The 27164-nt window shown below is 38.8% G+C and overlaps 1 protein-coding gene across 2 annotated transcripts in view; it reads right to left on the bottom strand.

The window, feature by feature from the left end:
- Positions 1-27164, bottom strand: part of mtrr (5-methyltetrahydrofolate-homocysteine methyltransferase reductase) — a 40926-nt gene that overhangs the window by 7331 nt on the left and 6431 nt on the right. For both annotated transcript variants that reach the window (XM_026937939.3, XM_053227898.1), the window contains 9 exons: positions 26636-26993; positions 23444-23557; positions 22065-22218; positions 20698-20786; positions 19611-19791; positions 17035-17077; positions 15162-15351; positions 14105-14223; positions 1496-1588 (listed from right to left, as the gene is read on the bottom strand). In XM_026937939.3, coding sequence (XP_026793740.3) covers positions 1496-1588; positions 14105-14223; positions 15162-15351; positions 17035-17077; positions 19611-19791; positions 20698-20786; positions 22065-22218; positions 23444-23557; positions 26636-26993 — 1341 coding nt within the window. The remainder of the gene's footprint in view (positions 1-1495; positions 1589-14104; positions 14224-15161; positions 15352-17034; positions 17078-19610; positions 19792-20697; positions 20787-22064; positions 22219-23443; positions 23558-26635; positions 26994-27164) is intronic.

Below are 27164 nucleotides of genomic sequence, written 5' to 3'. Positions count from 1 at the left end.
AAAACAAACCTTTAATTTCAATTAAAATTTCCCTTAATTTTAGTGTCAAATGCAAGTCAGACACAATTAGTAGTACCATTTTAGCCATTTAAAAAAAAAAAAATAAAAAAAAAAAAAAAAAACCAATATTGCATTAAATGCAATCATTTTAAATGTAAAACGCTTGGCACATTTACTCACTTTATCAGTCTCTAGGATGAGTGGAACATTGCACATCATTTCACTGAGGTCACAACGGTCAGATACTAAGATTTGGTACTCTACAATGAGTTATTTTACTCATTTGGCACACTTTTATCCACAATGATTCAAATGTGTCAACATCCAATCCAAACACACTGGATAGCTGAGACTTAAAGGTCATTTTGTGACAGAAGCCAGGGCCTGTCCTTATCCTACTGATGAACTGATGTATAAACCATCCCAATCAAAGACAGAGAGAATCCCTTTAGTGCTCACTTACCATCCAAATTACTAAAAAAACCCTACAAAACCCTTTGAGATGGTAGTGCAACTAAAAGTGTTCCCAATAATCTCCAATAGATGAGACAAAAGCATCAAAGATATGCTTGCAGAAGTGAAATAAACAATTTGTCTAATAATAACTACACTACAGTAGTTATAGACATGTTAAATACAGCTTTACTAACAGAGTCCTAATAGCTTTACCTAAGAGCCCTAAAACCCTAATCCTACCAGATTCAGTGGCTGACTTAATAAATAAAAGCTTAATGGTCCCTAAAGGATCAGCGCTTGTCCGTCATCACTGTTTATACAAGAAGACATGTGATTGGTAATACATCAGGTAAACGAGATGAATGGCTGAAGGTTGTCGAGCTTCATACTATAAAATGAATGATCGCACAGTTCCAGTAACAAGACACTCTAGCAGCAGTACAATATCCATTAGCATTGCTAGTTGTTATAGCAGCAATGAAGTGAGGAAACTCAAGGAGAAAGAAATCATCTATTTGGTTGTAATAACTGGCGCCCCTCCATATTTCCTGACACATCTGTTAGTTCTGTGCCAGATGTCATGTTGCCTTATTCAAAACAAATCTGGCAAAATTCCATCTCAAACTATTTATCTGTTGACTTTGCTGTATGGTCTATATTGTTGTGTTTTTTGGAAGATAAACCCACTGTGGAATTCTGGTTTTTGTAGATAAATTGTAAAATTGAGATAAATTTATATTTTTAAGTTTAAAAATCATGAGAGATGCAAACTTCTGACCTCAACTACACCCACATGCAAACACCCACACAGAGACGTTATGCACACACACTAACACACAAAAGAAGTCGTCTCTGTCTTTAGTGTGTGTGTGTGGATATGTGTGTGGATGTTTGTGTGTGGATGTGTGTGAACATATGTTTGTGAGGATATGTGTGTAGTTGTGTATAACGCATATAAACTCTCTGTCTCTCTGTCCTTATAGTGTCTGTTTGTGTGTATATGTGTGTGAGTGCGTGTGTGTATAAAAAAAGCACACACCTGAAGATGAAGTCTCTGTCTTGATGTCTGCAGCCGAAGAAGAGCCAAGTCTCACCAAAAGCACTGTCCTGATTTCTCGCTCGCTCCTTTTGCCTGTTAAAGCAACATCACATCAGCACTAATAATAAATGTTTGCTAAAAAAATAAATAAATAAAATAAAAAATAAAAAACCTTATGGGGTTTTCACTAACTTTTACACCACCATCTGCAGTGCACACGGTCATTAACATAAGTTAATGTGATTAAAGCACAATGTAAGATTTAGATTGCAATTTTATAGTTAAGCATATGCAGATATATTTTTATACCACATATTTTCAGGCTTTCCTGGAAGTCTCGCCTTTTGAACTGAACTATGGGACTGCTTTCTCGGACAGAGACAAAACCCATTTATCCAAAATTGGGACCCTTAGAAAAAATTGTACTGCCTCCTAAATAGGACTGACTTCATGCCAGGAGTATGAAAGCTGTCCAAAAACGTTACCTTCCTGCTCATACTCCTCTGATGAAACATTCTGAAGTGTTATTGAGCGTGTTAAATACTGTGATACTGAATTAAATTGTAATATAATAAGCATCCCATACTGCCTTTCACTTACTGTCTTCCATGCGTACTCCACCTGGCATACGGTGTTTTATTTCACTCCTATCGCTCTACAATTTAAGGGTATTTAACTGCTGAACAGAACTGGAATTGAAGTAAGACCAGAAGGCATCTTAAAGAATGATTCCTCCAGAAGGTCTGGCTCCCTTCCCAGAATGCCTTTCACTGAGGTGGCACAAAAGCAGCAGGCACTCTGTGCTCACACACCTGCTTGTGCCTGATGGCTTTGAGTAGATAAGAGTGCCAGCATTGGGTCAGGCCATCCAAACACAACACACAACACACCATGGACTGATTTTGTGGTACTAAAGACAGACTGATGTTAATGATTTTCTGTTAAGCATGTGTGTCAAATTGTGCACTATTGACAGTACAGGGTGTCCCAAAAGTCTCCATACATAGGGGACTATGTACGCCAGCACCATGTCAGTTGTGCCTTCATCAGTGGATGTTCGTATACATCCACTTCTCGGTTGGTCCGCAACACTTCCAGTCTTTTTGAATTTGTTAATAAGTTTGGCAACAGTGTTGTGCGTGATGCGCTTGTCATGTTTCCTATTAAATCCCATCGCAACCGTGTGACGGCTTCCTGACTGAGCCATGAGAAAGATTTCAATACGTTCTTCTTTTGTCAAAGGTTTTCTGAAAAAAATATGCACATAATATGAACTAAGTATGAAAAATTTTGGAAAACATTTTGCTAAAAAGTGTTATTTTCCCCCATGTATGGAGACTTTTGGGACACCCTGTATACTGTGTATTTGACTGTCTAGTTCCTGGATGTTTGTCAAATCAAGGTACTAGACAGAAATAACAGATCACCATGTGGTAGACCGTGTTACTAAGCCACGCAATTTAAACCTTAAATGTTTTACTCCAATTTGTGTCTGCGACATAGCTGCATTTTTGCTCAACGTGCCAGCCTTTTTCTTTTACAGAGCTAGTTGTGATTGCCAAGTATAAAAACGTGCCTGCCATTTCACACTTAATTTCTTGATGGTTTAAGCACACATTCCTGGTATTAATAATCTCAGTGATTTCACATACTCTGCTCATATATAAAAGTCTATAATATAAGACAACCTTAATTCTTAATATTGCCCAGAACACTATTTCCTAGTTAAGGGGAAATACACAAGAAAGCATTTTTCACTGGCTGAGCTGAGACTGATCCCTTAGATGAGATATACTGCTTCAGGAGTTTAGCAAGATAATATAATGCAACCTTGTATTAGTCATCTTAAAAGGCAGTGGAAGACAGTGTAGCTTGAATTCCCTATCACTGAATAATTTCGGGGACCTGTGACCACCCCGTCTATCCCCAGCCAAAAGCTAAAACTAATGTAAGAACTATAATATTTCTTCTGTAAGAAATGATTTGGCATGTCATATGCAAATGGTTGTTAGGAACAGAAAAACAAAAACAAAGACAATATAATTTCTGGTGACACATAGAAAAAAAAGCAGTTTCTTTGCACTATACCTCCTGTTCTCTTTGCAGAACAGACATTTTTTTTTTTTTTGCTACTTGCATCTCCCCAAACAATACTTGCGCCACAATTTTCTCTTAAAGTCTAAGTTAGATGATATGAAAGCATAAAGTAGATTCTCAGCATCATGTAGGGTTAGCAAATTTCTTATTTTGACAACATGAGCAAATATTTTAGGTACAACAGATGAATGTGATAAGGTAATTAGAGTTCACACATTAGTCATACTGAACCACCATTTTAATTACATTAAGCTTCTGTCCACAATGTTTTTCAGTCCTTCATAAAACTCTTGTCTCGAGGACAGAATTATGAGACTGTCTCCTTCAAACCAAAATAACGATGACCTCCAGTTGCCTTGCAAACAGTGACAAAATATGAATGTGTCCAAAGAAATTACAGATAGATTGTCTAATTGATTACCAGTCAATGTCTGTTGCATGCCTCACAGCAATACTAATGCAGGTTGAATTAAACACATTGTTATGATCCAAGCGTCAGCTGCCTGCACAGACGGCTCAGTCTAATTACAATTAGAAAAGTAATGAACCAAATCAGAACAGGACTGACTGATGGGGGGGAAAAAACAGGATTGCTCCTCAAGTAAAAGCAATCTGTGCTGCTTCATTTCATATGCAGCCTTTAGTGACCCATTATATCCAGGTCTAAGTACCAGAGGATTGCTGAGCTGAGCTAGCATACTAGCATACTTACAGTAGGGGCCAAAAGTCTAAGTCAACTACCGTCACTATTATTTCACCATTGAACACAAATAAGATTCCATTATTGTTCACTATTATAAGTATAAAATAGTGTGTCCTTAGTTGATAACAGCAGAGATGATAATGCATAACAGATAGATAGATAGATAGATAGATAGATAGATAGATAGATAGATAGATAGATAGATTCTTTATTGCCATTGCAGAGGGCACACCGAAATTGATATAAAGGGATATAAATATTAACATAAATGATCAGATCTGTTCAGTTAAGATAGAAAAGCAGCTAAGATATTGCACTTAAGATATTGCACTTAACATATTGCACATTTGAACAGTGTGATCCGGTAAGATTTATACATTTTAAATATAACAATAGAAATTAAAATAAAACTAAGGTATTGCACATTACAATATTGCACATAGACAACAGTACTGATTCATTCATCAGTAATCGTTTTATCTGGTCAGGATCTCAGTGGATCCGGAGTCTAGCCTGGGAACACTGGGTTGAGGCAGGAATACACCTCGTATGGGACCACTGCAGGGCACCATGCACACATACATCCACATGCTCACTCACGCTTAGAGGCAACTTATTCAATAGCATAGTCAATCCACCTACTGGCATGCTTTTGGGAGGTAGGAGGAAACCAGACAACCTAAAGGAAACCAATATGGACATTCAGAGAACATGTGAAACTCCATAATAACAGTTACTCATGTTAGCTAATCTTAGCTAATATTAGCCTCAATGTTCCAGTGCAAAATAAAGAAGAGACCAAACATATTTGGGTTGTCTGACAACAGTTGGAGAATCAGCAAAGAAAACTGCCATCAAACTGAAAATCAAACATTGAAGCAACAGCAATTATTTTGTTCTTAACACTCACTAATCTGGGGCTCCTAATTCATTACATGTGGCCTTCAATAACCCAGCTTTAATGTGGATTTATGCTGCCCACTGGGATGCATACCAATATGAAAAACCTGAATACTGTTTTGACAAAAAACAATGCACACCAAACCAGTTTCATCCTGAATACAAATCAACAGAGGAGATGGATACCGTGCACCTCTTAGAAAGATAATCAGACAAACGACACCACTGGAGGTCACGACTGGGATGAGAGCCATCACAACTACGCATTACTTTTTCCTGAGCATCATGATGTGTTATCATCCTCCCTCTTTACCTCTGTAGAGGGGTTATGTGCCCTGCATGCTAACACTCTTCTAGCGCCTAGGAGATTGGAACACTTTGACATTTCAACCTTATTTTTACAGGTATAGGCTGATGAACACAGCTATAACGGCTGTCACATGATTCGTCTGACTTGAAAGCAAATGTAGTTTCACCCTAATCAGTCCATGTTGTTTCCTACACTGAAACATCAGCATTATGTAGCACAGAATGAGTCGTTTTGAGTAATGGATTTTATTTAATACATGCTTGATTCAACATTCTGTCACAAACTCTATGGACGTGTCCTATACCAATCCCTGTTCACTATATAGAGCATGTAAACACCATCACAGCTATGTCCCAAACTACACAAACTATTTCTTATAAATGCCAAATAAACACCATCACAAGAGACTGACTATCATCCAGAGAACAGAATGGACATTTCAGGAATGGATTTGGCTCACTGCATGATTTGTTAATAATCTAATCACATAAACACTATGAATGAATTCCAAATCGCTCCCTATTCACTATCAGGGGTGGACAAATTCATAAACTAGCCCACCAGGCAAGAAAAAGCTCCAGTGTACTGCCCAGTCCCATGTTTTGGTTATCCAGAAATCTAATTAACAAGACTAAAAAGCAGTAGCTAATATAATATCATAATGTATGGCCACCTAGACAGCCAGTTAAGTGCATTAGTACAAATTAAGGGAAATTAATAAGTATATAAATTCCTGGTAAGGGAACGACTGTGTCATCATAATCCTCATCTTCTCCTGGTAAAGTTTTTGATTTAGCACATTGTGTTTGCAAGCTCAACGAAAAGTCACCAAACTGTTGGCAAACATTTCAGCTCTGGTGTTCTCCCCACACACTACAAGATAAAAATGAATAAATAATTAATAAACTAATAGTACTGATGAGTTCTGCTTCAAGTGTCTTTCCATCATCAGTGCACCATGGACACGTCTCAAACTGCACACCCTATTTACTATGTAGGTCACAAAAACACCACAACAATCATCTTCCCATCATCAGTACACTGTGGACATGTCCCAAACTACACACTCTATTTAATATGCAGGCCATAAAAACAACATTGCGATGGTCTTCCCATCATCAGTCTACGATTCATGTGTCCCAAACTATACACCCTATTTTCTATACAAGTCACATACACACCACCACAAACAGCTCTTCTCATCAGTCTGCTGTGGACATGTCCTAAATCACAAACCCTATTTACAATAAAGGTCACAAAAGCACTACTGCAAGTGTCTTCCCATTTTCAGTCTACAGTGCATGTGTCCCGAACTACATACTCTATTTATTATAAAGGCAACATAAACACCATTACAAGCATCTTCCCATTATGAGTCAGGTATGGATACATCCTAAACTACATATTCTATTTACTATAAATTTCACATAAGCACCACAACAATCATCTTTCCATAATCAGTCCTCTGTGGATGTGTCCCAAACAAGACAAACTATTCACTATTTTGGTCACATTTTAAATGCCTAATCATCACCACTCCACTGCAGGAGTGTCCCAATCCAGACACATTAACCGTTTAGGCAATGTGACATCTTCAGATGTCACAGTGGCACACTGAATTGTGGGTATTTTGCATAGATAGTCTGGATACTACATGCTGTGTTGCATTACGGGGTTTCATGAGTAATTGGATATTTAGGTCAGCCCTTTGCTTTTGTTTCTTGGTTCTAGCTCTGAATCATGTGTCGTTTAACACGGCTTCTCACTGATAAGCCACATAGATTTTGTTGTGTGCTGACCTTTTCATTGTCTTTCTTTCTTCGCGCTCTCTCATCCTGAGCTGCACAATGTGACTCCAATGCCATGCTACCATTCATCGATTCATGGCCAGGATGATCGAAGTGTTCCATGCTGTTTTACTGCTAAAGAGAGAGCTTTGGGCTTCCTTTTGTCCTGCTGACTTAATAGTATCTTTTATACACAACAAGCATCAAAGGTGCCTGTGATTGGGACAAACCTGAAGCTAATAACCTTTAAACAAGGCAGAATTCACAGTTTGGAGAGATAATTCAGTGGTGCATGGGGATGGATGGACAGCAGGCGCCTGGCTAAATCATCTTTCCTGGTTCCTGGTTATGGAGGATGTTTATAAATGAGAGCTCTAGCACAGTGAGGTGGAACGGTGAGGTGAAATGGTGCTTAGTTGGTTACAACTGTGACAACAACTCAGCTTTGTATTGCAGTGTCATAACTGTGAAAGCAATTTGAAAAATCATATATAACCTCTAAACAGCTCAGCTGTTTAGAGATGAACACTGTTCATCCAAAAGATACTGCCTCAATTGGTGTTTTGATGATGGTGGTGGAGATTGGTGTCTAACACACTGCTCCAAAATCTCCCATAAATATTCAGCTTGGTTGAGATCTGGTGACTGGGAAGCCCAGAGCATATGATTTACATCATTTTCATCCTCATCAAATTATTCTTTGAGCCTGGAAGAAACCATTCCCATCAAGATATCATGACAGGATAAAGGTGATCAATCAGAACCTATTTGCGGTGACTGTTCCCTATACCCTCTAAGGCACGTGTGTCAAACATAAGGCCCGTGAGCCAAATCTGGCCAACTGCCTTGTTTCATTTGGCCTGCATGAACTTGAAAAAAATAACACTGAAATAATGCTGGCCCGCAGTACACTACTGCTCAACATTTTCACACTGTGCAGAATTCATAGCACATGCATAGCAACTGGCACTGTACACTGCACGCAAGCTCACATTACATTAACTAAAACTGACAAGTAACAGCCTTTTTCCCCTATCTGAAGTATATTAACCGTAATCCGCTGTATATACGTGCACTCGGTTTCTACCACAGCTGACTTGACCACAGTCTGAAAAATGGATTAAAATCAATGCATGTGTGCTGCTCTTGACGTAAGTCACATTCACATCTAAAATCGATTCAGACGCACGGATGTTATGCTTGTAGTGGCATAACCAGAAATTAATTTCAGTGGGATGAGGAAATATACAAAATAAATTTATGATAGGGTTTTCTCATCTGTACAATTAAACTGCTAAGTGTGATGCATTTCAGGTGGATGTCAGACAGCAGTAGGAGCGTTGATGACACTAATTTATTATTTAATTTTTTTAAGGCACATTCTAACAGTCCTTCCATTTTAATAACATAAAACACCTTCAGTTCCACTGAAAATTATTACATAACGTTAATAATAAGGGAAAATTACACCTTATATTATAAATCCTGATCTACCTTTCTTCTGCAGTAAACTCCAGCAGGCTACTTCATCGGCTCTTCACCTCCATATCTGTTCTTACAGTGCAACTATCTGGCTAGTAGCTAGTAACAGAAAGAGGAAAAAGAGCTACTGATTTGATTAAAACTTTGTTTTACAGTGTGAATATATTAATATAGTAATTATTGTGATACTTCGAAATTTTTTATTAATATCGTATGGATACAAACTGTGTATGATGTCAGGCAAAAGTTCTATAGCACCTGGAGTTTATGTCTTATTAAAGTTTAATCACTATTATTAACTTAAACCAAATAAAATGATACTGAACAGCAATTAATTAAGGAAAGCTAAATCTTTGTGGAACTTATTAACTGACTGCGCTCATCCTAATGGGACCCTCAATGTGTTCTTTATTAAAGGCAGGTGCACTTGGAGAGTAAAGCCATTAACCCAACAGATAAGTGACTTTTAGACTGTGCTAGTATTAACTGTAAAACAAAGATATTGTGTGCTAGATGTATTAATTAGAGTGATAATGATTTTGGACCGTTCTGTCTAGATTGTAAAATAAAATGAACACGTTTCAATTCATTAATAATTTCTGAATTGACTTAGAACTATTCCCTGGGTAGGGAACTTTAGAGTATTTAAAAATGAGGTAGTACTTTTCCTCCAGTCATGCATATGGATTATTTGTTTGAAGTTTTCTATGTTTTAGTAGCTGCTAGGGGTTGCACAACTACTAAGTTTTACTAGCTGACCAGTAATACAAAAAAGCATCAGACTATTCCATAGTTAAAGCAAAACGTGATTTAGGACATTACTGCAGTTAAATGCCAATTAATAACAGCAAAGTATTCATCAAACTCTACTTCAGTTTACAGTCACTCACAGGCTATGTTATACACTGACTGAGAAATCTGTGAAATAAATATGCAATGTCTGTGTATCACATTACACTACTATTTACACATAACACCGCAGCACTCGTTAAAAAGGCGCTTATGTGGATGATGTAGCAGCTCAGCTTAAATCACTGACTCTGAAACTGAGAGCGCGCTGCATGGAAGCTCATATCCGTCAACAAAGTCCTCCTTATAGCACAATGACCAGCCTTCCTTGGATTGGGGATGCTATATCTACAGCAGCAAGAGAGGTTTAATAACCCGGCAAGTTAAACTGCCCTGTACAAATCCAGCTACAGTAGTATCTGAAAATGAGTCTGGATAATAGGCCTCTATGAGCTGGCATGCGCTGCTGATCTGATTCGAAACTAACTGTGTGGGAGTGGATAGTGAAGTACAACCAGCGGCATGGAATGCGCTCTTTCACACAGCACTGGTCATGACAGAATTCACTATGCCTCAGTGCAAGGATTTTATTTCAGTTTTATTTAGCTTTAAATGACAGAAATAACCTATGGGAAATATGAGATATGGGAATATGGGAAATAACAGAAATAACTTACGGCAGCAGATGCAAGTGGGATTTAAAAAAATATATATATATTTTGCACACATCTACACTTCATACAAAGTGATATCTAACATTCTATTAAAGCAAAGGTTTTAAAAAGTGTAGCTTTACTTACTGTGCAGCTGACTGTACAACTGGTTTCATATAGTCTGAAATATTTCAGACTAACAAAGTACATTTGCTTTCCTTACCATCTATCCCAACTAGGCGACATCTCCAGAGCAGTGACTAATGAATGTATTAGTCAACAAGTCTATAAAACCTCTAGTAGCTGTGTTCTTGTTCGATGAAATATTTTAATTTAAAAAAAAAAATACATAGATAGATTATTTTGAAAGTTTAAGTTCTGAGGTCTACGCCAGTTGAAAAATATTATTTACTGCAAAACCAGAATTAAAAACATCTCTGTGTAGGTTTTTATGTTTTTATGTTAATCATGTAATGATAAATATTAACAGTGTTTGTACTGCTTTTCTGAACTGAAATTTTAAGGTGAAAGTTTTCTAGCATGTACTGTTTCCTATCAGCAGTGGATAAGTCAGCCTTCCAGGGAAGTTCAAGAGATTTATCAGCATGGTATCCTGCCCAGACTTTTCAGCCAGTTCCTTTGCAGGTGGCTGGGCCTACCAAAGAGCCTACACAGAATTGCCCTTCATGGGCACACCAACAAGCTGCAGCTTCCTTTCAACGGCCTGACAGAGGAATTTAATGTCACCAGAGCCAGAGAGGTGCTATTTTATAGAGACTCAACCGACACCAGAGTCTCCTCTGCAGGCATCACAGTTAGAACTGGGAACATGTGGCTGGCACAGGAGGCAGTCGAACAGGCAGGAGTGAGGCTGAGACGCAGCATCCTGGTAGGCCCTGTGGCAGCCAGATGAGTTGGGCTTGATAGGTACACAAGACCTCGACAAAGCCCAGGGAAGAGAGATACCTCAGCTGGTCCAGGGAGAGATCCATGGGAGAGGAACACTGCAGTAGGACAGTGGCTATGTGCAAGCAGGGAGCCTGAACTAATTGGGACCATGCAACTGCCTGTAAGATCACCTGGGCAGAGCTTTGGAAGTCAGAACCAGCTAGACACAAGTTTCTGACCCAGTCAGTGTATGATGTCCTCCCAAGCCCATCCAACCTGCACTGTCTGGGTCTAGCCAACACCGTGGCATGCCCACTGTGCCTGAGAAGAGGGTCCTTGGAGCACATCCTGAGCCCCTCTCTCAAAAGCCTTGGGAGAGGGGAGGTACAGGTGGCACCATGACCAGGTGCCGAAGGCAGTAGCTGACACCATCTGCACCGGAATCCAACAGAGCAAACATCAGCTCTCAACAAGGCACAACATCACCTATGTCAGGGCGGGAGAAAAAAAAACTCAGGCAGAGCTCAGGACCTCAACTGGGCTGCTAGCCTCCACTCGTTACTGGCAGCTGAAGGTTGACCTAGGGAAGCAGCTGAAGTTTCCAGAACACACTGCAAGGATGACACTTGGGCCAGATTTGGTCTTAACATCTGACTGTTCTAAGCAAGTGGTTCTGTTGAAACTCACTGACCCCTAGGAAGACCAGACAGGGGAGGCCCACAAGCTTAAGCCAGGGGAGGCCAAATATCTTGAACTGGTAGAGGAATGTAAAAGGCATGGGTGGAAGACCCACTGTGAGGGGCGCTGCAGGGGCTTTGCATGGCAGTCTCTACATCGAACACTCAGTCGCCTTGGCATTAGAGGGCTGCAGGAAAGAAGAGCCACCAAAGACATCATCAAAGCTGTAGAAAAAGCATTGAGGTGGCTGTGGATCAAGAAGGGTGGCCCATGGTGTAGCGCCACTACACTAATCACCCCCAGCTGCGTCACCTGGGTGAAGGTCTGATGATCTAAGATCTGAAACACCCTATGACCCTGGGTTCATCACTGATGAGATGCACCATCTGGTGTTTCAAGAAACTAGATTCCAGTGTATTTATGGATATACATTATTATTATTATTATTATTATTATTATTATGCATCACAAGATTTGTGAACAAATACACGCTATCTGCTACATATCAGAAGCCACCATAGCCTTGATGCTTTATGTCGTGTGTGTTCCACATACATCACCAATCCCCACTCATCAGCTTTTATGTTGTTTTCCACAGAGGTGATATCAACAACAATCACACACACCTTTTCCTATTATCTCTCTCTCTCACACACACACACACACACAGACACACAGACACACAGACACACAGACACACACAAACACACACAAAGTGCTTATTTTTAAACCCACAAAGGCGGTGACAGATTTCTGACAGGTAACACAGTGTGTGTGGTTAGAGATTTGCTCTGTTGATCAGCAGTGCGTTACATTTGCTTCATCCAGATGACATGGGCAGCTCAGTTTATATAAAATCATAGAGTCATGACACATAAATCGTCCTTGCAGAGGATATGCAGCTGTCATGAACACATTTTCCTTTCAGACTCCAGTCTCTAAGGTCGCTTTTACCTAGCTTGCTTGCTGCAACATGCACCAGACTTTTCTTTTTTCACATTAGCTACTATTAAGTGAGACAAACAATCCATTAAAAGTCTGACAGACGGTTTAATCCCACCTTTAAAATCCACTATGTTACTGGGCAATAAAAAACAATAACCAAGTCCACTAGCAAGCCAATGTTAGTCTAATTATTTTATTAGGTAGTTAAAACCACTGTTTTACTCTAAGGGTTATGCCATAGCTAATAATTAGTTGTATGATAAACTGTGATATTTTTAAGGATCTTCAATAATAATCCTTAAAGATTCTTATTTTTAAGGATTTTCAATAATAAGTATGATAACAAGATTGAATATCATTGATAGCCTTATATTTCATTCAGAGGACACTGCCCAGATTAGTCCCATTTAGCAGAACAGCCATCATAAAAAGTTTCTTTTTTTCTCTCTTCTAAAGTTTCAGCTTTGATTTGTTTCTCAGTGAAGACATCTGTATATTCCTGTTCACCAGTTGAATGTACCAGAAAACTTTGATAATCATGGCAGACAGAACTGTCACTCCAAATGAGTAATGATGTTTTGGTGTAATACCATAAACTGTGATAAGACACAATTATTGTGATGAAAATTTTATGCATTTAATACCAGCACACATCTACCCTGGCCCTCTTTTCTCCCATTTTACTCTTTCTGTCATTGTAGAGGCAGACATGTCTGACTAAAATGATTAAATGTTCCAAGAAGGCATTTACCAAAGTGCAAACTCGCTTTGCTGATGTTCTGATTAATATTTGCCAATCTACTTCCACTAGTGAACATTTGGAAATGATGTTTTCCCTCATGCTCTCTCAGGAGTGACACAGAGACTCATGAATATTAATTTATTCATTTCTCTTCAGTAACTGCTCTATCCTGTTCACGGTCACCGTGGATCCCGAGCCTATCCCAGGGACCCCTGGGCATAAGGTGAGAATACACCCTGGATAGGCGTATTCAGAGGGCACCACAAGCACACACACGCACACATAGTATCTCGCAAGCAGGAAAACCAGCCTGAGAGCACCGGCCAAAAGATTACTAATGTAAGATGGGGAAAGGATAGTGCTTCCACGGTGTCAGATATAATCAGAGAATTCAAAACGCCTACACAACTGTCACTTATTCGAGTGGCTTATCTGCCAGTAATTTGCTCATTTGTTAGGGTTTTATAGTAGCCGTCGTCATAATAGTTAGCTCACTGGTTAGGGTTTTTTAGAATACACAAGCTAATACAAGCCAAAGACTCTAACTCCATATAAAACCATTCAATGGAATTGTCTTTGCAAATGTTCATTGTCCGAGTTCCTATAATGGAAATGGAGCTTTGAGAGAGTTGTACCTTTGCTGAAGGAAGCCTATGAAGGGTGCAACACCTGACCCTGGTCCTACCATCACCATGGGAACTGTGGGGTCAGAGGGCAAGTGGAAGCTGTTATTGAGACGAGGACAAATGTGGACCTGAGAGAAGAAAATATATTAATGATTGTGAGTTTTCCTTTATTTCAAATGACTGCACACTGCAACACAAGACATAATTGAATTATAATTAACTTTGATATTTCTCCACTATCTACATGGATCAGGTGCTTGTTCCTAAGGTACTCTGCACTAAAAACTTGATAATAGTTTGATAATAGATGCTGATTATTTTCCTATAAAAGCATGTCCCAAAGTGTTTTATTCCACTTACACCATAGGAATTTGACTAAAAGTTTTTTAGTCAATAAAGAATGCCAACACTTACTTTTATCCATTGATTGTTACATGTAATGTTGTCATTCCTTCACTCTTTTTTTTTTTTCAGTTGAGGTTAATAAGACAGAAATTGCAGCTCGCCATGTTCCAAGAACCCAGAAAGTGCAAAACCCTGTCCTGATAAGTCTCCGACTGTTCTAAAACGCTGACACTGGAGATTCCTTCTAAAAATGTTAAATAACCCCCCAATGTCTCCTCATAGAAAACTTCACCATACACACCATGATTTTTAAATCAGTTTATATCAGCCTTCCGCCACACAAGTCCCTAGGAATTATTTGTTACTATAGAAACAATGACATACTTGAACATGCGCATAATATGTTAGGTATATTAGGTGACTAAAAAGTGGCCAGCTAGCAAAGTTAGGTAGATGGTTGAAGTGATGTCAATCAATCACGTTTACTATTGGTTGATCAGATTTAACTCAGATTTAAGACTCAACCCAGGGACGTCTGTCGCTCAGCAGAATCACTACATGCACAGTGTTATGTAGATACTGTGATGTCCTAAAATCCTTGATATTAGATTATACAATTATCCTATTTTGAATTTAGCACATCATCCCACTGGAATTTTGCTCTCCCATTCAAGGATTAATCACAGCCTCATGCACTAAGGAGGTGTGCCAGTGAACTAACCTTGGGCAAGGCTTTATCATTTACACTCTCTCGTGAAGCCTGTTTTGTCCCATATGGCTCAATGATGGTAGACACGCGATCCGCTAGCCATCCTGTACACAATCCAGTCCTCTCTGGATGCTCAGCACATGCCGGAAACCCCACAACGCTGAACACAATATGGAACTTTCCAGGGTGGCGTAGACTCGAGCTGCACAATAACACACAAGGTTATAAGGACAGAACCGTTAGACCTCTTGTACACTGTACATCATTATCTTTCAGTCTACTTGTGTGGAATCCTGCTGACCAGACATTAATATTTCAGTGGCCTAATGTTGCTGCTGGACAGGAAAAAAACCCATAGCAGCATCATTACACTCCATCATAAGCATTAGTGTAGACGTGGAGCCTCACGGAAAACAAATGAGCACATCAGGCACTTCAAAATGCAGCATCCTCACCCTCCATTGATAAGAATGAATGGGTTCAGTGCCGGAGTACAGCCCAAAGAATTACTGTACCTTTGAGAATGATTCACACAGCCTTAAATAATAACGTCAAACATATATAATATGAGCCTATATTAATAGAACATTTTGGCCACAAATAAAATGTATACAACATTCTTCTTCCTCCAAATGTAGTCAATCAGCCAAGAAATGTTTGGTGTCTACAGGCATGTAGCTATCAAGTAAGAGAAGCTTATAGCTACCAGTTTAGCACTGTGCAATCTGCAGGCCTAAAATCACACACTTGCCTTAAACTGCTTTGTCGAGTTGTTTGGTATGTCAAACTTTTGCTTATGTCATTTCCGACACTATATCATGCCACTCTTATCTATAAAAATAGACAATAATACAACACAGATATACAAACTGTAGCACCGAACATCTTAAAATTGGAAAATGGAAACCTTCCCAGCGCATAGTCTGGCGGTACTCCGTGCAAGATTTGGGTATGAGACCAAAATTGTGTTTTATTACCTACAACATACTTTGACACCTGAAAATTCAGAAACCATTAATATATTTCATGAAAATGACATGGAAGTGTTTTCATTTACCTTTTTAATCTTGCCTAGAGTATCTTTCTGCATACATCACTTTGAGTAAGGAACCAGTTATAAAACTGCCTAAAGATGTCTAAAACCTTGGTAGCTATGTGTCATTTCCTCACACAATAAGAGTTCAGCTTATAATCAGCTACACAAAATGTACACGATACTCTTGCACCAGCAATTTTCTCTTTTTTCACTTTTGGGAGTAATCCAACTTTAAAAACGTTATAACTTTACATGTGATTGAGATACATGAAAAAGAGAAATGTATTTCAGGAAAATCTGTAGTTTTTTAAAACTGTACAGTATATATTAGAAAATGTCTAGATTTCACTAGGTGAAGTATTTTCCCTGGTCAGCACACACACATTTCCACAATGATTTGTATATTTAAATTTTTTTTTGTACCTTAAGACAACAAACAATATTGGCTGATCAACTACAATTAAAGTAAGTGGTTGTAGGACACTGTGTACAATCCATTTTTGGCCAAACAGATCCTTTAAATTCATACATTTTGATATTTGTCCATCTTTTACTGAAGATGAATAAATATGGAGTTAGAATAATGCCATTAGAAATTTTAATCTAAATGCAAAAATCTGAATTTGAATGTGCAGCCAAAAGCAGTCGAACACAGGAATAAGGACTTTACTTTCTCTGAGAAGGCCACATGATCTTACAAATTTGCCCTAATAAAGAACCCTTTATTATTCCACACTTTAAATAGGACAGACTTCATCTCAGATGTTTACATGCTGCCCAAATATTCCGCCTGCTTAGGCAGCTTTGCCCCAAATGGAGCACAAAGCTGTGAATACCGCGGCTTCTTACCTCGCGGCTGAGTATGCTCTTGGCTGCAGCTTCGGTAAATGTTCTGTAATAAACCAAAGGACATGAGGTTACAGACGCTGACATATAAAGATGGCATTAATGGCATTTCACATTATTGTAGTCATCGTATTCAGGACAGCGCCTTTAAAATTGCTTCTAACACACAATTCTGCTTTAAAGCTCTGAGCCAAGCCTTGTACCTTGCAGTGATACCACACTGCTGACTATAAAGTGATCAAAAATGCTTCTTCTTGGAGCTTTTGCACTTGTGACTCACATTCTGTATAGTCTCTCATGGATACCCTAAAAAAAGTTTTGTATACCCCAAAAACAATTATATGCCCGAGTTTCACCCTTGCTTCAGTGGATACTTTCACCTGGATACTGTAGACTTGTACCTAAGACCTACTGCTGTAATCATAAACACTGTCCTGTGCTCATCCCAGGACTCACTCACAATATGCGCATACTGAACATCCTTTCTCCATACTTAGTATTGTTTGAATTTATAAGATACAGTTGTAGAACATGATGTGTAATCCAACTATCTGGAGTCACCCAGAAGAAGATGGTTTCCCTATGAGTCTGGTTCTTCTCAGGTTTTCTTCCTCATGTCATCACAAGCCTCTGGCTTGCTCATTAGGGAACTGAATCTACATCCAGATTTCTGTATTTCAGTAAATACCTTCTGTATATCTATCGTTAAAAAGCACTATACAAATGAAATTGAAGTGAAATGAAACTGTGCTCCAAGCTAGCCTTTGCTACTGTTTTAGCTTTTTAAAATCTTTTCAAATATTTTTATAGATAACTATGTCATTCAGTTTCAGAAACCACATTATCAAGTTTGTTTTAGGTATTAAAAAAAAAATCAACAAAGTATGTGATGATTTAGATGTGCAATTTGGACAGCTGTGGCTGTAAACTTTGTGTACTTGTTAGCTACACCAGCCTTGTAGCTCCAGTACAAATTCAGAAATTTAAAAAAAAAAAAAAAAAAAAAAAAAAAAAAAACGTCTGTCTGGCAAAGGCAAATCAATTTTGGATTTAAGGATTAAATATTTCAAGCAGCTGGTACATATCTGGTCTGCTCAGCTCTGGACTGTGAGTTGAGCCTAATAAAAATAACATGGTTAGTCCTTATGGCAGCAAGATCTACAGAGACACATCAGGCAGTTGCTTGCGTTTAATGAGTTGTTAAGGCTCTGGGCTACTGATCAGAAGGTCGTGAGTTTAATTCCCAGTGCTGCCAAGCTGCTACTTAACTTTCTCTGCTGTAGGGACACTATATCATGACTGAACCTGCGCTCTGACCCCAGCCTCCTAACAAGCTAGTGAATGGGAAGAATAGAATTTCACTGTACTGTACTTGTGTCACAATGATACAGTGGGTTGCATTGCTGCCTCACAGCTTCAGCTTCCATGGTTCCATACTGAGCATGTCAGCAGGGTGATTTGCTTGTAGGTGTCATTGTGTGTGTGTGTGTGTGTGTGTGTGTGTGTCTATGGTCCCCTGTGATGGACTGGTGTCCCATCCAGGGTGTACTCCCATCTCACACCCAGTGTTCCTGGGATAGATTCTGGATCTACTGCAACCCTGGCCAGTTAGTGCGTGTACTTGTGTATGTTGCAATAAAGGCCATCTTTCCATCTATCTATCCATCTATCTATCCATATTTTGTGGAAATATAAAATAATCTTCTAAAGGTTTTAATCAAACTTTTTTCTTTGTGTTATATTTTTATTCTCCAGAGACATAGATATTTAACTGACGCAAGGGAGAAAGCTGGACTTCATGTGATTTTACTGCCACCTAGTGAGTCATCGAAACCATTTCCAAAAACATGCAAGAGTGCTACCTTTCTTATAAAACCACTGTACTTGCTCTTTGTTGATACTTTGGCTTGTCTGTATGTGTCTGACTCTGTCTATCAGTTTACATTACATTACAAACAAAAGATTTGGTCTTGCTGTTCCAACACTTTCAGAGGGAACTGTATAACCATATTTCCACCTAAGGAACCACTTCACAAATACATGAAGTTTTTTAAGAACTCAACAACTTGGGACAATTTGGACATTAATGCTCCAGGGTGCATCCCAATATTCTAATTTATGCCTCTCATTTCCTTGTTTCCTTTCCTCACTTCCTAGCTCCCCCTCTGAAAACAAGAGGAAAGGATGCAAGGAAAGGAAATAAGGACAGGAGGAATTGAGGACAGATGTATTTGCTAAAGGAGACATCCTTGCTCACTGAAGCATCACTTTAAAGTGGTTTCACTTTATAAGGTCATACTGCACAGATCTGAATAGATTATACACAATATACTGTGATTACACACTGAATAAAAAATGTAAACGTTCATCACATATAAATGTTGCTTTAGTCTATATAATTTTTAATAAAACTTTTAACATGCACATTTTTTTTTATGGAATTATATGATCTTTCTGGAGGTCTAGATCCTCTGAAGGTTCATAACTACATAGATATAGGTACATCATGGTGTACCTGTCCAAAAGCAATGCCAAAGCATGACATTTATGACTAAATCAGGGATGATGGTTTAACTGACCAATAAGGAGGCTGAGAGGAGGCGTGCAGGATGGAAAAGCACACAGAAGGTCCAGTATACACACGCTGGCGTTTCTCACAAATCTGTCATAATCTGCGGCTCCCTCACGGCTACATAACTCCTGCAGTCGTCTCTTCTCCCGAGTTTCCTGCGTGCAGTCTGCCAGAGATCGCAAAAAAGCCTGGAGCAAACACACACATGCTTAGCCCTGATCTGCAAAGGCTTTCAGTCTAAATCTTTAAGGCAAGTAAGCTAGCTAAGTATCCATTTGTGACAGTTTACACTGTATAACTATAATACTAGAGCATAAAATATAACAAAAAAGATTTTTAAAAAATAGGCAAAACAGTCAATCACGTTGAAGGAGGCTTGACATCTACACCTGACTTTCCTAATAAAGTGGGTGTGGCCTCCCATTCTTCAACACTAACATTTTTCAAAATTTAAATGTAAAATATTTTTTAGTTAGATTTTAAAAGGTTTGAACAATATTCAATGACTCTGAAATGACTCTGAAATGACTCTGAATCATCTGAATTTTATTGCCTCATTGGCAATAAAATTTGAGGTTTTGAATTTGTTTTTTATTCTTCATCCCAGTGAAGGAGGTGTGGCCACTGTGTCTGTCAGTCCCAGTTAAGGGTGTGTTACCTAAATGCTTTTTTTTTTTTAATTTAATATCAAACTGTTTGCATGACAGTGAATCATATTGTGTTGTATTGAAATGGCTCTGAATCATCTGAATTTTCTTGAATTATTAACTGTTGATTTTAAATGTTATTTTCTATACTTTATCCAAGTGAAGGAGGTATGGCCTCGGCGGCTGCCAGACCCAGTCAAGGGGGTATGGCCTCCCACACCTCGTGTGAAACATTTTTTATTAAACTCAAACTGCTATTACTGAACTACAGTGAATCATAGTGTATCATATTGAAGGACTCTGCATTACCAAATCATTAGTCATATTTATTTATTTATTGAATCGCTGCATCAACATACAGTATGTTGTTGTTTCGGACACCACCCAAGTATAGATAAAAATGTCAGTTCTAATAACATTTCACAAAATATCCTTGTGTAAAATTACCTTTTTGGGTATACTCCTTATCTCTAAGCACCAGGTCAGAAGATACTGTAGAGTACACTTTTCTGGGATGTAGGGAGGAACTCGTGCTCCTGTGGATGCACATAATTGAAATGCTTCATACAAAACTTTATTCTCTTAGATAAAATGATAACTTCTGGCACAATACGTACATACATACAATAACAAATATATTATATATATATATATATATATATATATATATATATATATATACACATACATACACACACACACACACACACACACACACAGTCAGGTCCAGAAGTATTTGGACAATGACATAGTTTTTGTGATTTTGCCTTTATAAACCACCACAATGGATTTGAAATAAAACAATCAAGATGTGATCAAAGTGTAGACTTTCAGCTTTATTTTAAGAGGTTCCACAAAAATATGGCATTTACCATTTAGGAATTACAGCCATTTTAAGCAAAGTACTTCCATTTTCAGAGGCTCAAGGGTATTTGGACAATTGACTGACAAGAAGTTAATTGACCAGGTGCGGTCCATTCCCTCATTACTTCAAGACAAATGAAGCAGATAAAAAATCTGGAGTTGACATCAGGTATTGAGTTGGCATTTGGCAGCTGTTCCACTGGAGCTACCAATATGAAGTCTAAGGAGATCTATCAACAGTTGGGTACATTCTTAAAAAGAAAGAAAGCACTGGTGAGCTTAACAACATCGAAAGGCCTGGAAGACCACAGAAGACAACTAAAGTGGATGATCGCAGAATCCTTTCCTTGGTGAAGAAATACCCCTTCACAACATCGCCAGAAGTCAAGAATACTCTGGAGAACGCACCCAACTGTTGATTTAGCCACACCTAAGGTTTTTGCTATCTCTCTTATAGATTTATGTTGTTTTTTCAGCCTAATGATGGCCTCCATCACTTGCACTGAGATCTCCTTGGACTTCATATTGGTAGCTCCAGTGGAACAGCTGCCAAATGCCAACTCAATACCTGATGTCAACTCCAGACCTTTTATCTGCTTCATTTGTCTTGAAGTAACAAGGGAATGGACCGCACCTGGTCAATTAACTTCTTGTCAGTCAATTGTCCAAATACCTTTGAGCCTCTGAAAATGGAAGTACTTTGCTTAAAACGGCTGTAATTCCTAAATGGTAAATGGCATATTTTTGTGGAACCTCTTAAAATAAAGCAGAAAGTCTACACTTTGATCACATCTTGACTGTTTTATTTCAAATCCACTGTGGTGGTGTATAAAGGCAAAATCACAAAAACTCTGTCACTGTCCAAATACTTCTGGACCTGATTGTATATATACATATAATAGGGACACACTATCATGATGTCCGTAGTTATTCCTTTAAAGTTTCAGTACCCTTCTTTTTGGTGTTTTTGAGCAGCTGCAGGTGAACAAAATGATTCTTTTTGTCATAGAGCCCCAGTCTGTGAAGCAAATCCTCCACCTCGGTGTCTCTGTTTGGACAGAGGAGGTCAAACGCATCGCCCGGCTCGTAAGAAATATTCTCATCCTGCAGTGATGATGAGAAATCAGAGTGTGTTTATTTGCATGCTCAAGAAGCTGGTGATATTACAAACATGGGGCGATGTTAAACACTGTACAGTGCATTCAGAAAGTATTCATTTGTCTTGCACTGAGGAGAGATTTCCATCTGGCCACTCTGTCATAATCTACAGATCAGTGGAGTGCTGCAGTGATGGTTGACCTTCTGCAAGATTCTCCCATCTCCACACATGATCTCTGGAGCTCAACCAGAGTGACCATTGGGTTCTTGGTCACCTCTTTTACCAAGGTTTGCTCAGTTTGGCCAGGCGGCCAACACTAGGAAGAGTTCTGGTTGTTCCAAACTTCTTCCATTTAAGAATTATGGAGGCTACTGTGCTCTAGGGAACCTTCAGTGTAGCCTTCCCCAGATCTGTGCCTTGACACAATCCTGTCTCTGAGCTCTGCAGGCAGTTCCTTTGACCTCATGGCTTGGTTTATGCTCTGATATGAAGTTTCAGCTGTTAGAACTTATATAGACAGGTGTGTGTCTTTCCAAATCATGTCCAATCAATTTGCCACAGGTGGACTCCAATCAAAGTGTAGAAACATCTCAAAGATGATCCAGAGAAATGGGAAGCACCTGAGCTAAATTTCAAGGGTCATAGCAAAGAGTCTGAAAACTTATGTCAATGTGATTTTTTCAGTTTTTTCCTTTTAATAAAATTGCAAAGTTATCACAAATCTGGTTTTTGCTTTGTCATTATGGGGTATGGAGTGTAGATTGACGTGAAAAAAAAAATTTAAGCATTTTAGCATAAGGCTGCAACATAATAAAATGTGGAAAAAATTAAGGGATCTGAATACTTTTTGAATGCACTGTATATCATGATAACTGCTTAACCTTTTTGCTCAGTTATAACATTGCAATAATTTCAATTACAAAAATGTCTATGTGGTGAGCTGCACCTGTCATCACTTTAACAAAACATTATTGGCATCTCATTCATTGTATGTCATCACTTTCAGCTGTCAGATGTTGCTGCGGCTAAATTCTGGCAAACAACCAAAAATGAAAAGAAAAAAATCAGGATTTTAAACAATAATTGGGTTTTTCTGCCAGTGATATACTTTGGGGGTTTTAGTATATAAGGAAAGAATAAAGCCAGGAATACAATTAGGAGAGCAGGATGTAAATGACAGGAAAAGTTGTTATACGTTTTGTATGTTAATTTGAAGGAAGGCAAACATACCTTCATATCGAGCTCCAGCAAGATGACAGGTTTCACCGCATCATCTCGAGTTAACCAGAGTGCTCTTGAAATTGGCACTTCGTGAAAGCCTTGTGCAACAACGTGAATTTCCTCCTATAGGAGAAATGTGTTTTAGCAGAAATACAAAATAGTCTTTGGGTCAGGTTTTCTCTGATTGTGGTGTTTCAGCTGTATGTTCTTTGGCCATGTTGTATTTCTATTTTAATTTTTACACACTTTTTGTTATTGTAGCATTAGTGATACTGTTTATTTATATCAAATTTATTTCTTCTTTATATCAAACTCAATCTCATACATTTCCTGTATTAAGTCAGTTAGGGTATCTATTCTATTTCCAGATTTATAGAAATAAGGTCATTTCAAGATAGTAGTTAAGAGACTAATTTATTTCTGCTTTTATTTACTGTTTTAGATTTTCATTGCGTCAAAGGTTTACGTGCACTTTGGCAGTATTTGGTGGCATTGCCTTTTACTTGTTTGAACTTGAATCAAACTCTTGGGATAGCCTTCCACAAGGTTCTCACAACCCTCTGCGGAAATTTTAGTCCATTCCTCCTGACAGAACTGGTGTAACTCAGCCAGGTTTGTAGGCCTCCTTGTTCCGACATGCTTTTTCTGTTCACTCCACATATGTTCAAAGGGATTCAGGTCGGGATTTGTGATGGCCACTCCAATGCAAAATTGAACGTTCTGGCTGGTGGGCTGAGGTGTTGGTTCAGTACTTTTAGATAATCCTTCCTCATGACGCCATCTATTTTCTGAAGTGCATCAGTCCTTTTTTCAGCGAAACACCCCCCACAACATAGCTATGAAGGTGTTCTTCGGATTAAAAGCCTCACACTTTTTCCTCCATACATAGCGCTGATCATTACGGACAAAGAGGTCAATTTTTGTTTCAACTGACCAGACAACACTCCTTCAAAAGGTTGGTGATCACCAGCACACTTCAGTGGTGGTCTTAAAATAGGGGCTTCTTCCTTACGTAGCAGCCTTTCAGGCCATGGCAATGTAGGTTCCTTTGTTGTTGTCTTGGGGTTCAGGTGAACCTTTCGCAACAAAGTTCATACATCCCTGAGAGTTCATTTGTGCCTCTTTCCTGAATGATGCAGTGTCTGTGCGGTCCCAAAACTGTTATATTTGCATACAATTGTTTGTATAGATGCTTGAGTTATCAATGAAATGTTCGCATGGTAAAGACAGTGCAAGACAGTGACTCTAAAGTAGGCCCTTTTGCCATAGGTGCACTCCCAATTAATCCTAATTATGACAACTGGCCAATCAGAAGCTTCTAAAAGTCAACACATCAATTTCTTGAATCTTCCAGACTGTTTAAAACAGTCAACTTGGTGTAGGTAAAATTTGGCCTACTGGAATTCACATATACAGAATTAAAGCTGAAATATGTCTGTCTCTAAACGATTGCATTAAAATGACCTCTGATGTGAACAAAGTAGATAATCCGAAGTGACTTGTCAATAGAAATGTATGGTAACATGAAATGTGTGGAGCTCTGAAAAACTGAAAGTGAATAACTTTATCCTAGCTGTATATAAACCTCCTATGACATTTTTAATTGTTTAATATTCAGATATATTGCAGGGGTGCCAACACTGCAGAAAAGGAAACATTTTACAACAAAAACCCTAGTGTACTGCTGTGAATGAGACAGATATCTAGGATTGATGAGACAGATTTCTAGGATTGATTCTACTGGATGGGACGGAGCCAATAATGTCCAAATAGTGGAGGAGTTGCAGTAGAGGTCACACTGGACTTTTGCCTCGCTGCTTTCTTACTGTTGCTTGGCAAAAGTCCAGTGAGACCTCTACTGCAACTCCTCCATTTTTTACTGAACAAATAGACCACAGTACCAAGGTCAAGGTTTTCCCAGATAACGTCAGCGCAAAGCAAAAGTAACTGCTACCAGAAGCAGATGTGTTGTTCACATCGCATGTCCTTTCCCCTTCAGTGAATTGTAAATGCTACAAGTAAACTGTACATTTGTATGTCTGTATACTGTACAACCGATTATAGCTGAGTTTCTTTTACTACTAATGTCACCAAAAATGTTTTGTCTGAGTAGGTTTCAGCAGACTTTCATTCTCAATGTTTTACTCTACACAGACTATTTGTACATTACTGGCTCCATCTCATACAACAGAATCAATCCTAGAACTACTTACTAGAACATTAGCATTTTAAGAAATTTCCTCAATGCTAACACACATAGGATGTGTCAAAAAACAGCTGGCATCTGCCTTGAATTCTTAATGCCTTACTGTCTGTGCTATCTAATACACCATTTATCTTATAAGGCAGCATTTATGACTGATGACGATAAAGGTACTTGCAAGGAAACAGTTTGAAACAAGCTTCAAAGGCACCATTTGACATTAAGTCTGTTAGGAAAGATGGCATATAGCCTTAATACTGTGTAACTACACCAGCTATTTTTCCCAGTCAAACACAATTAGAAATAATTAATTCTCCATAAACTGCTCTCTCTCTCCCTCTGGTGTGGGATTTTTCCCCATTTCCCCCCCAATTTGGTCACCAACCAATTCCAACCCACCAGCCAGCTATCCCCTATCGTACAACAACTACCTGCCTGGTGGGGTGAAAGCTAACACATGCTTCCTCCGAGACATGTAAATCTGGCTAACTGCATCTTTTCGATCTGCTGCTCATGCTGCATCACAGGGCAGTGTATCACACTCTCGATATCAACCTGCGTACAAAAGCTCGTGCCAATGATTGGCTAGTGATTGACAAGGGAGATAGAGTATGTCATCCCTCCCACCCAGAGGTCACGGTCAATTTTGCTCCCTTGGCTCCTTTAAATCCTTGTCAGGATTTAAACTCGCAATCTCCCAACAACAGGGTGAGCGCTTTTCTGCTCTCTGGTATTTTCTGATACCGTTTTTTGAGATATGTGGGACTATGACATTAATTATTTTTGAGTGTTGAGTGCACAGCAAGAATTCTGCCAATTAAACAATTACCTATCAGGCTATTATCTAGTTATTGATTAGGCCTAGTGGCTCCCAAGAACTCTTCTATCAAAGCTAGATAAATATCAATATATATCTGTATTGAATAATACTCTATAGTCAGTGTATCTGACTTTTGCTGTCTGTCTGTCTTCCTGTAACTGACTGCAAAACATCTCACCTCTCCAGTAGGCACATCTCCCAAAAAAACCTCTAGGTAAGATGGGGGAAGTGCAGGGATGCTGAGTGAAGACTGAGAAAGCGGAGCTACGGATCGATTCAAAGACGCGTCCAAAGGAGCTTCTGCATCTCGGCTCTCAGTTTCAGATTCCGGTTTGGATTTTCCTGTATCCACATCGCTAATATCCAGCAGCTGAAGGCTTTGTGCAGACGACTCGAGTTTCTCCTGGACGGCCACTGATTGATGACCATTGCTCAGAGAAGTGTCACTAATGAGATCAGAGGCAGACATTTTGACAAATATCTTCTTTAGAGCTTCCCAAAGTCCATCAATCCACGGATCCACCACTACTTCCAGCCTGAAGAGGAACCAACAACTGATTTGAAATTTTTACTAAATGTCTGACAGGACTAATTTCCTGCACTTTTTGTTCATCACAATGTTCACCTTCTGTGGTTTATGTAATACAACACATAATTTAGCCCTACTACTGAAATTCATGCCTGAAGCTTCAAAAATTATAGTTTAT

The sequence above is a fragment of the Pangasianodon hypophthalmus genome, chromosome 22, assembly GCF_027358585.1.
Source record: "Pangasianodon hypophthalmus isolate fPanHyp1 chromosome 22, fPanHyp1.pri, whole genome shotgun sequence".
Taxonomy (NCBI): Eukaryota; Metazoa; Chordata; class Actinopteri; order Siluriformes; family Pangasiidae; genus Pangasianodon; species Pangasianodon hypophthalmus.
This window is presented reverse-complemented; position numbering and strand designations above follow the sequence as displayed.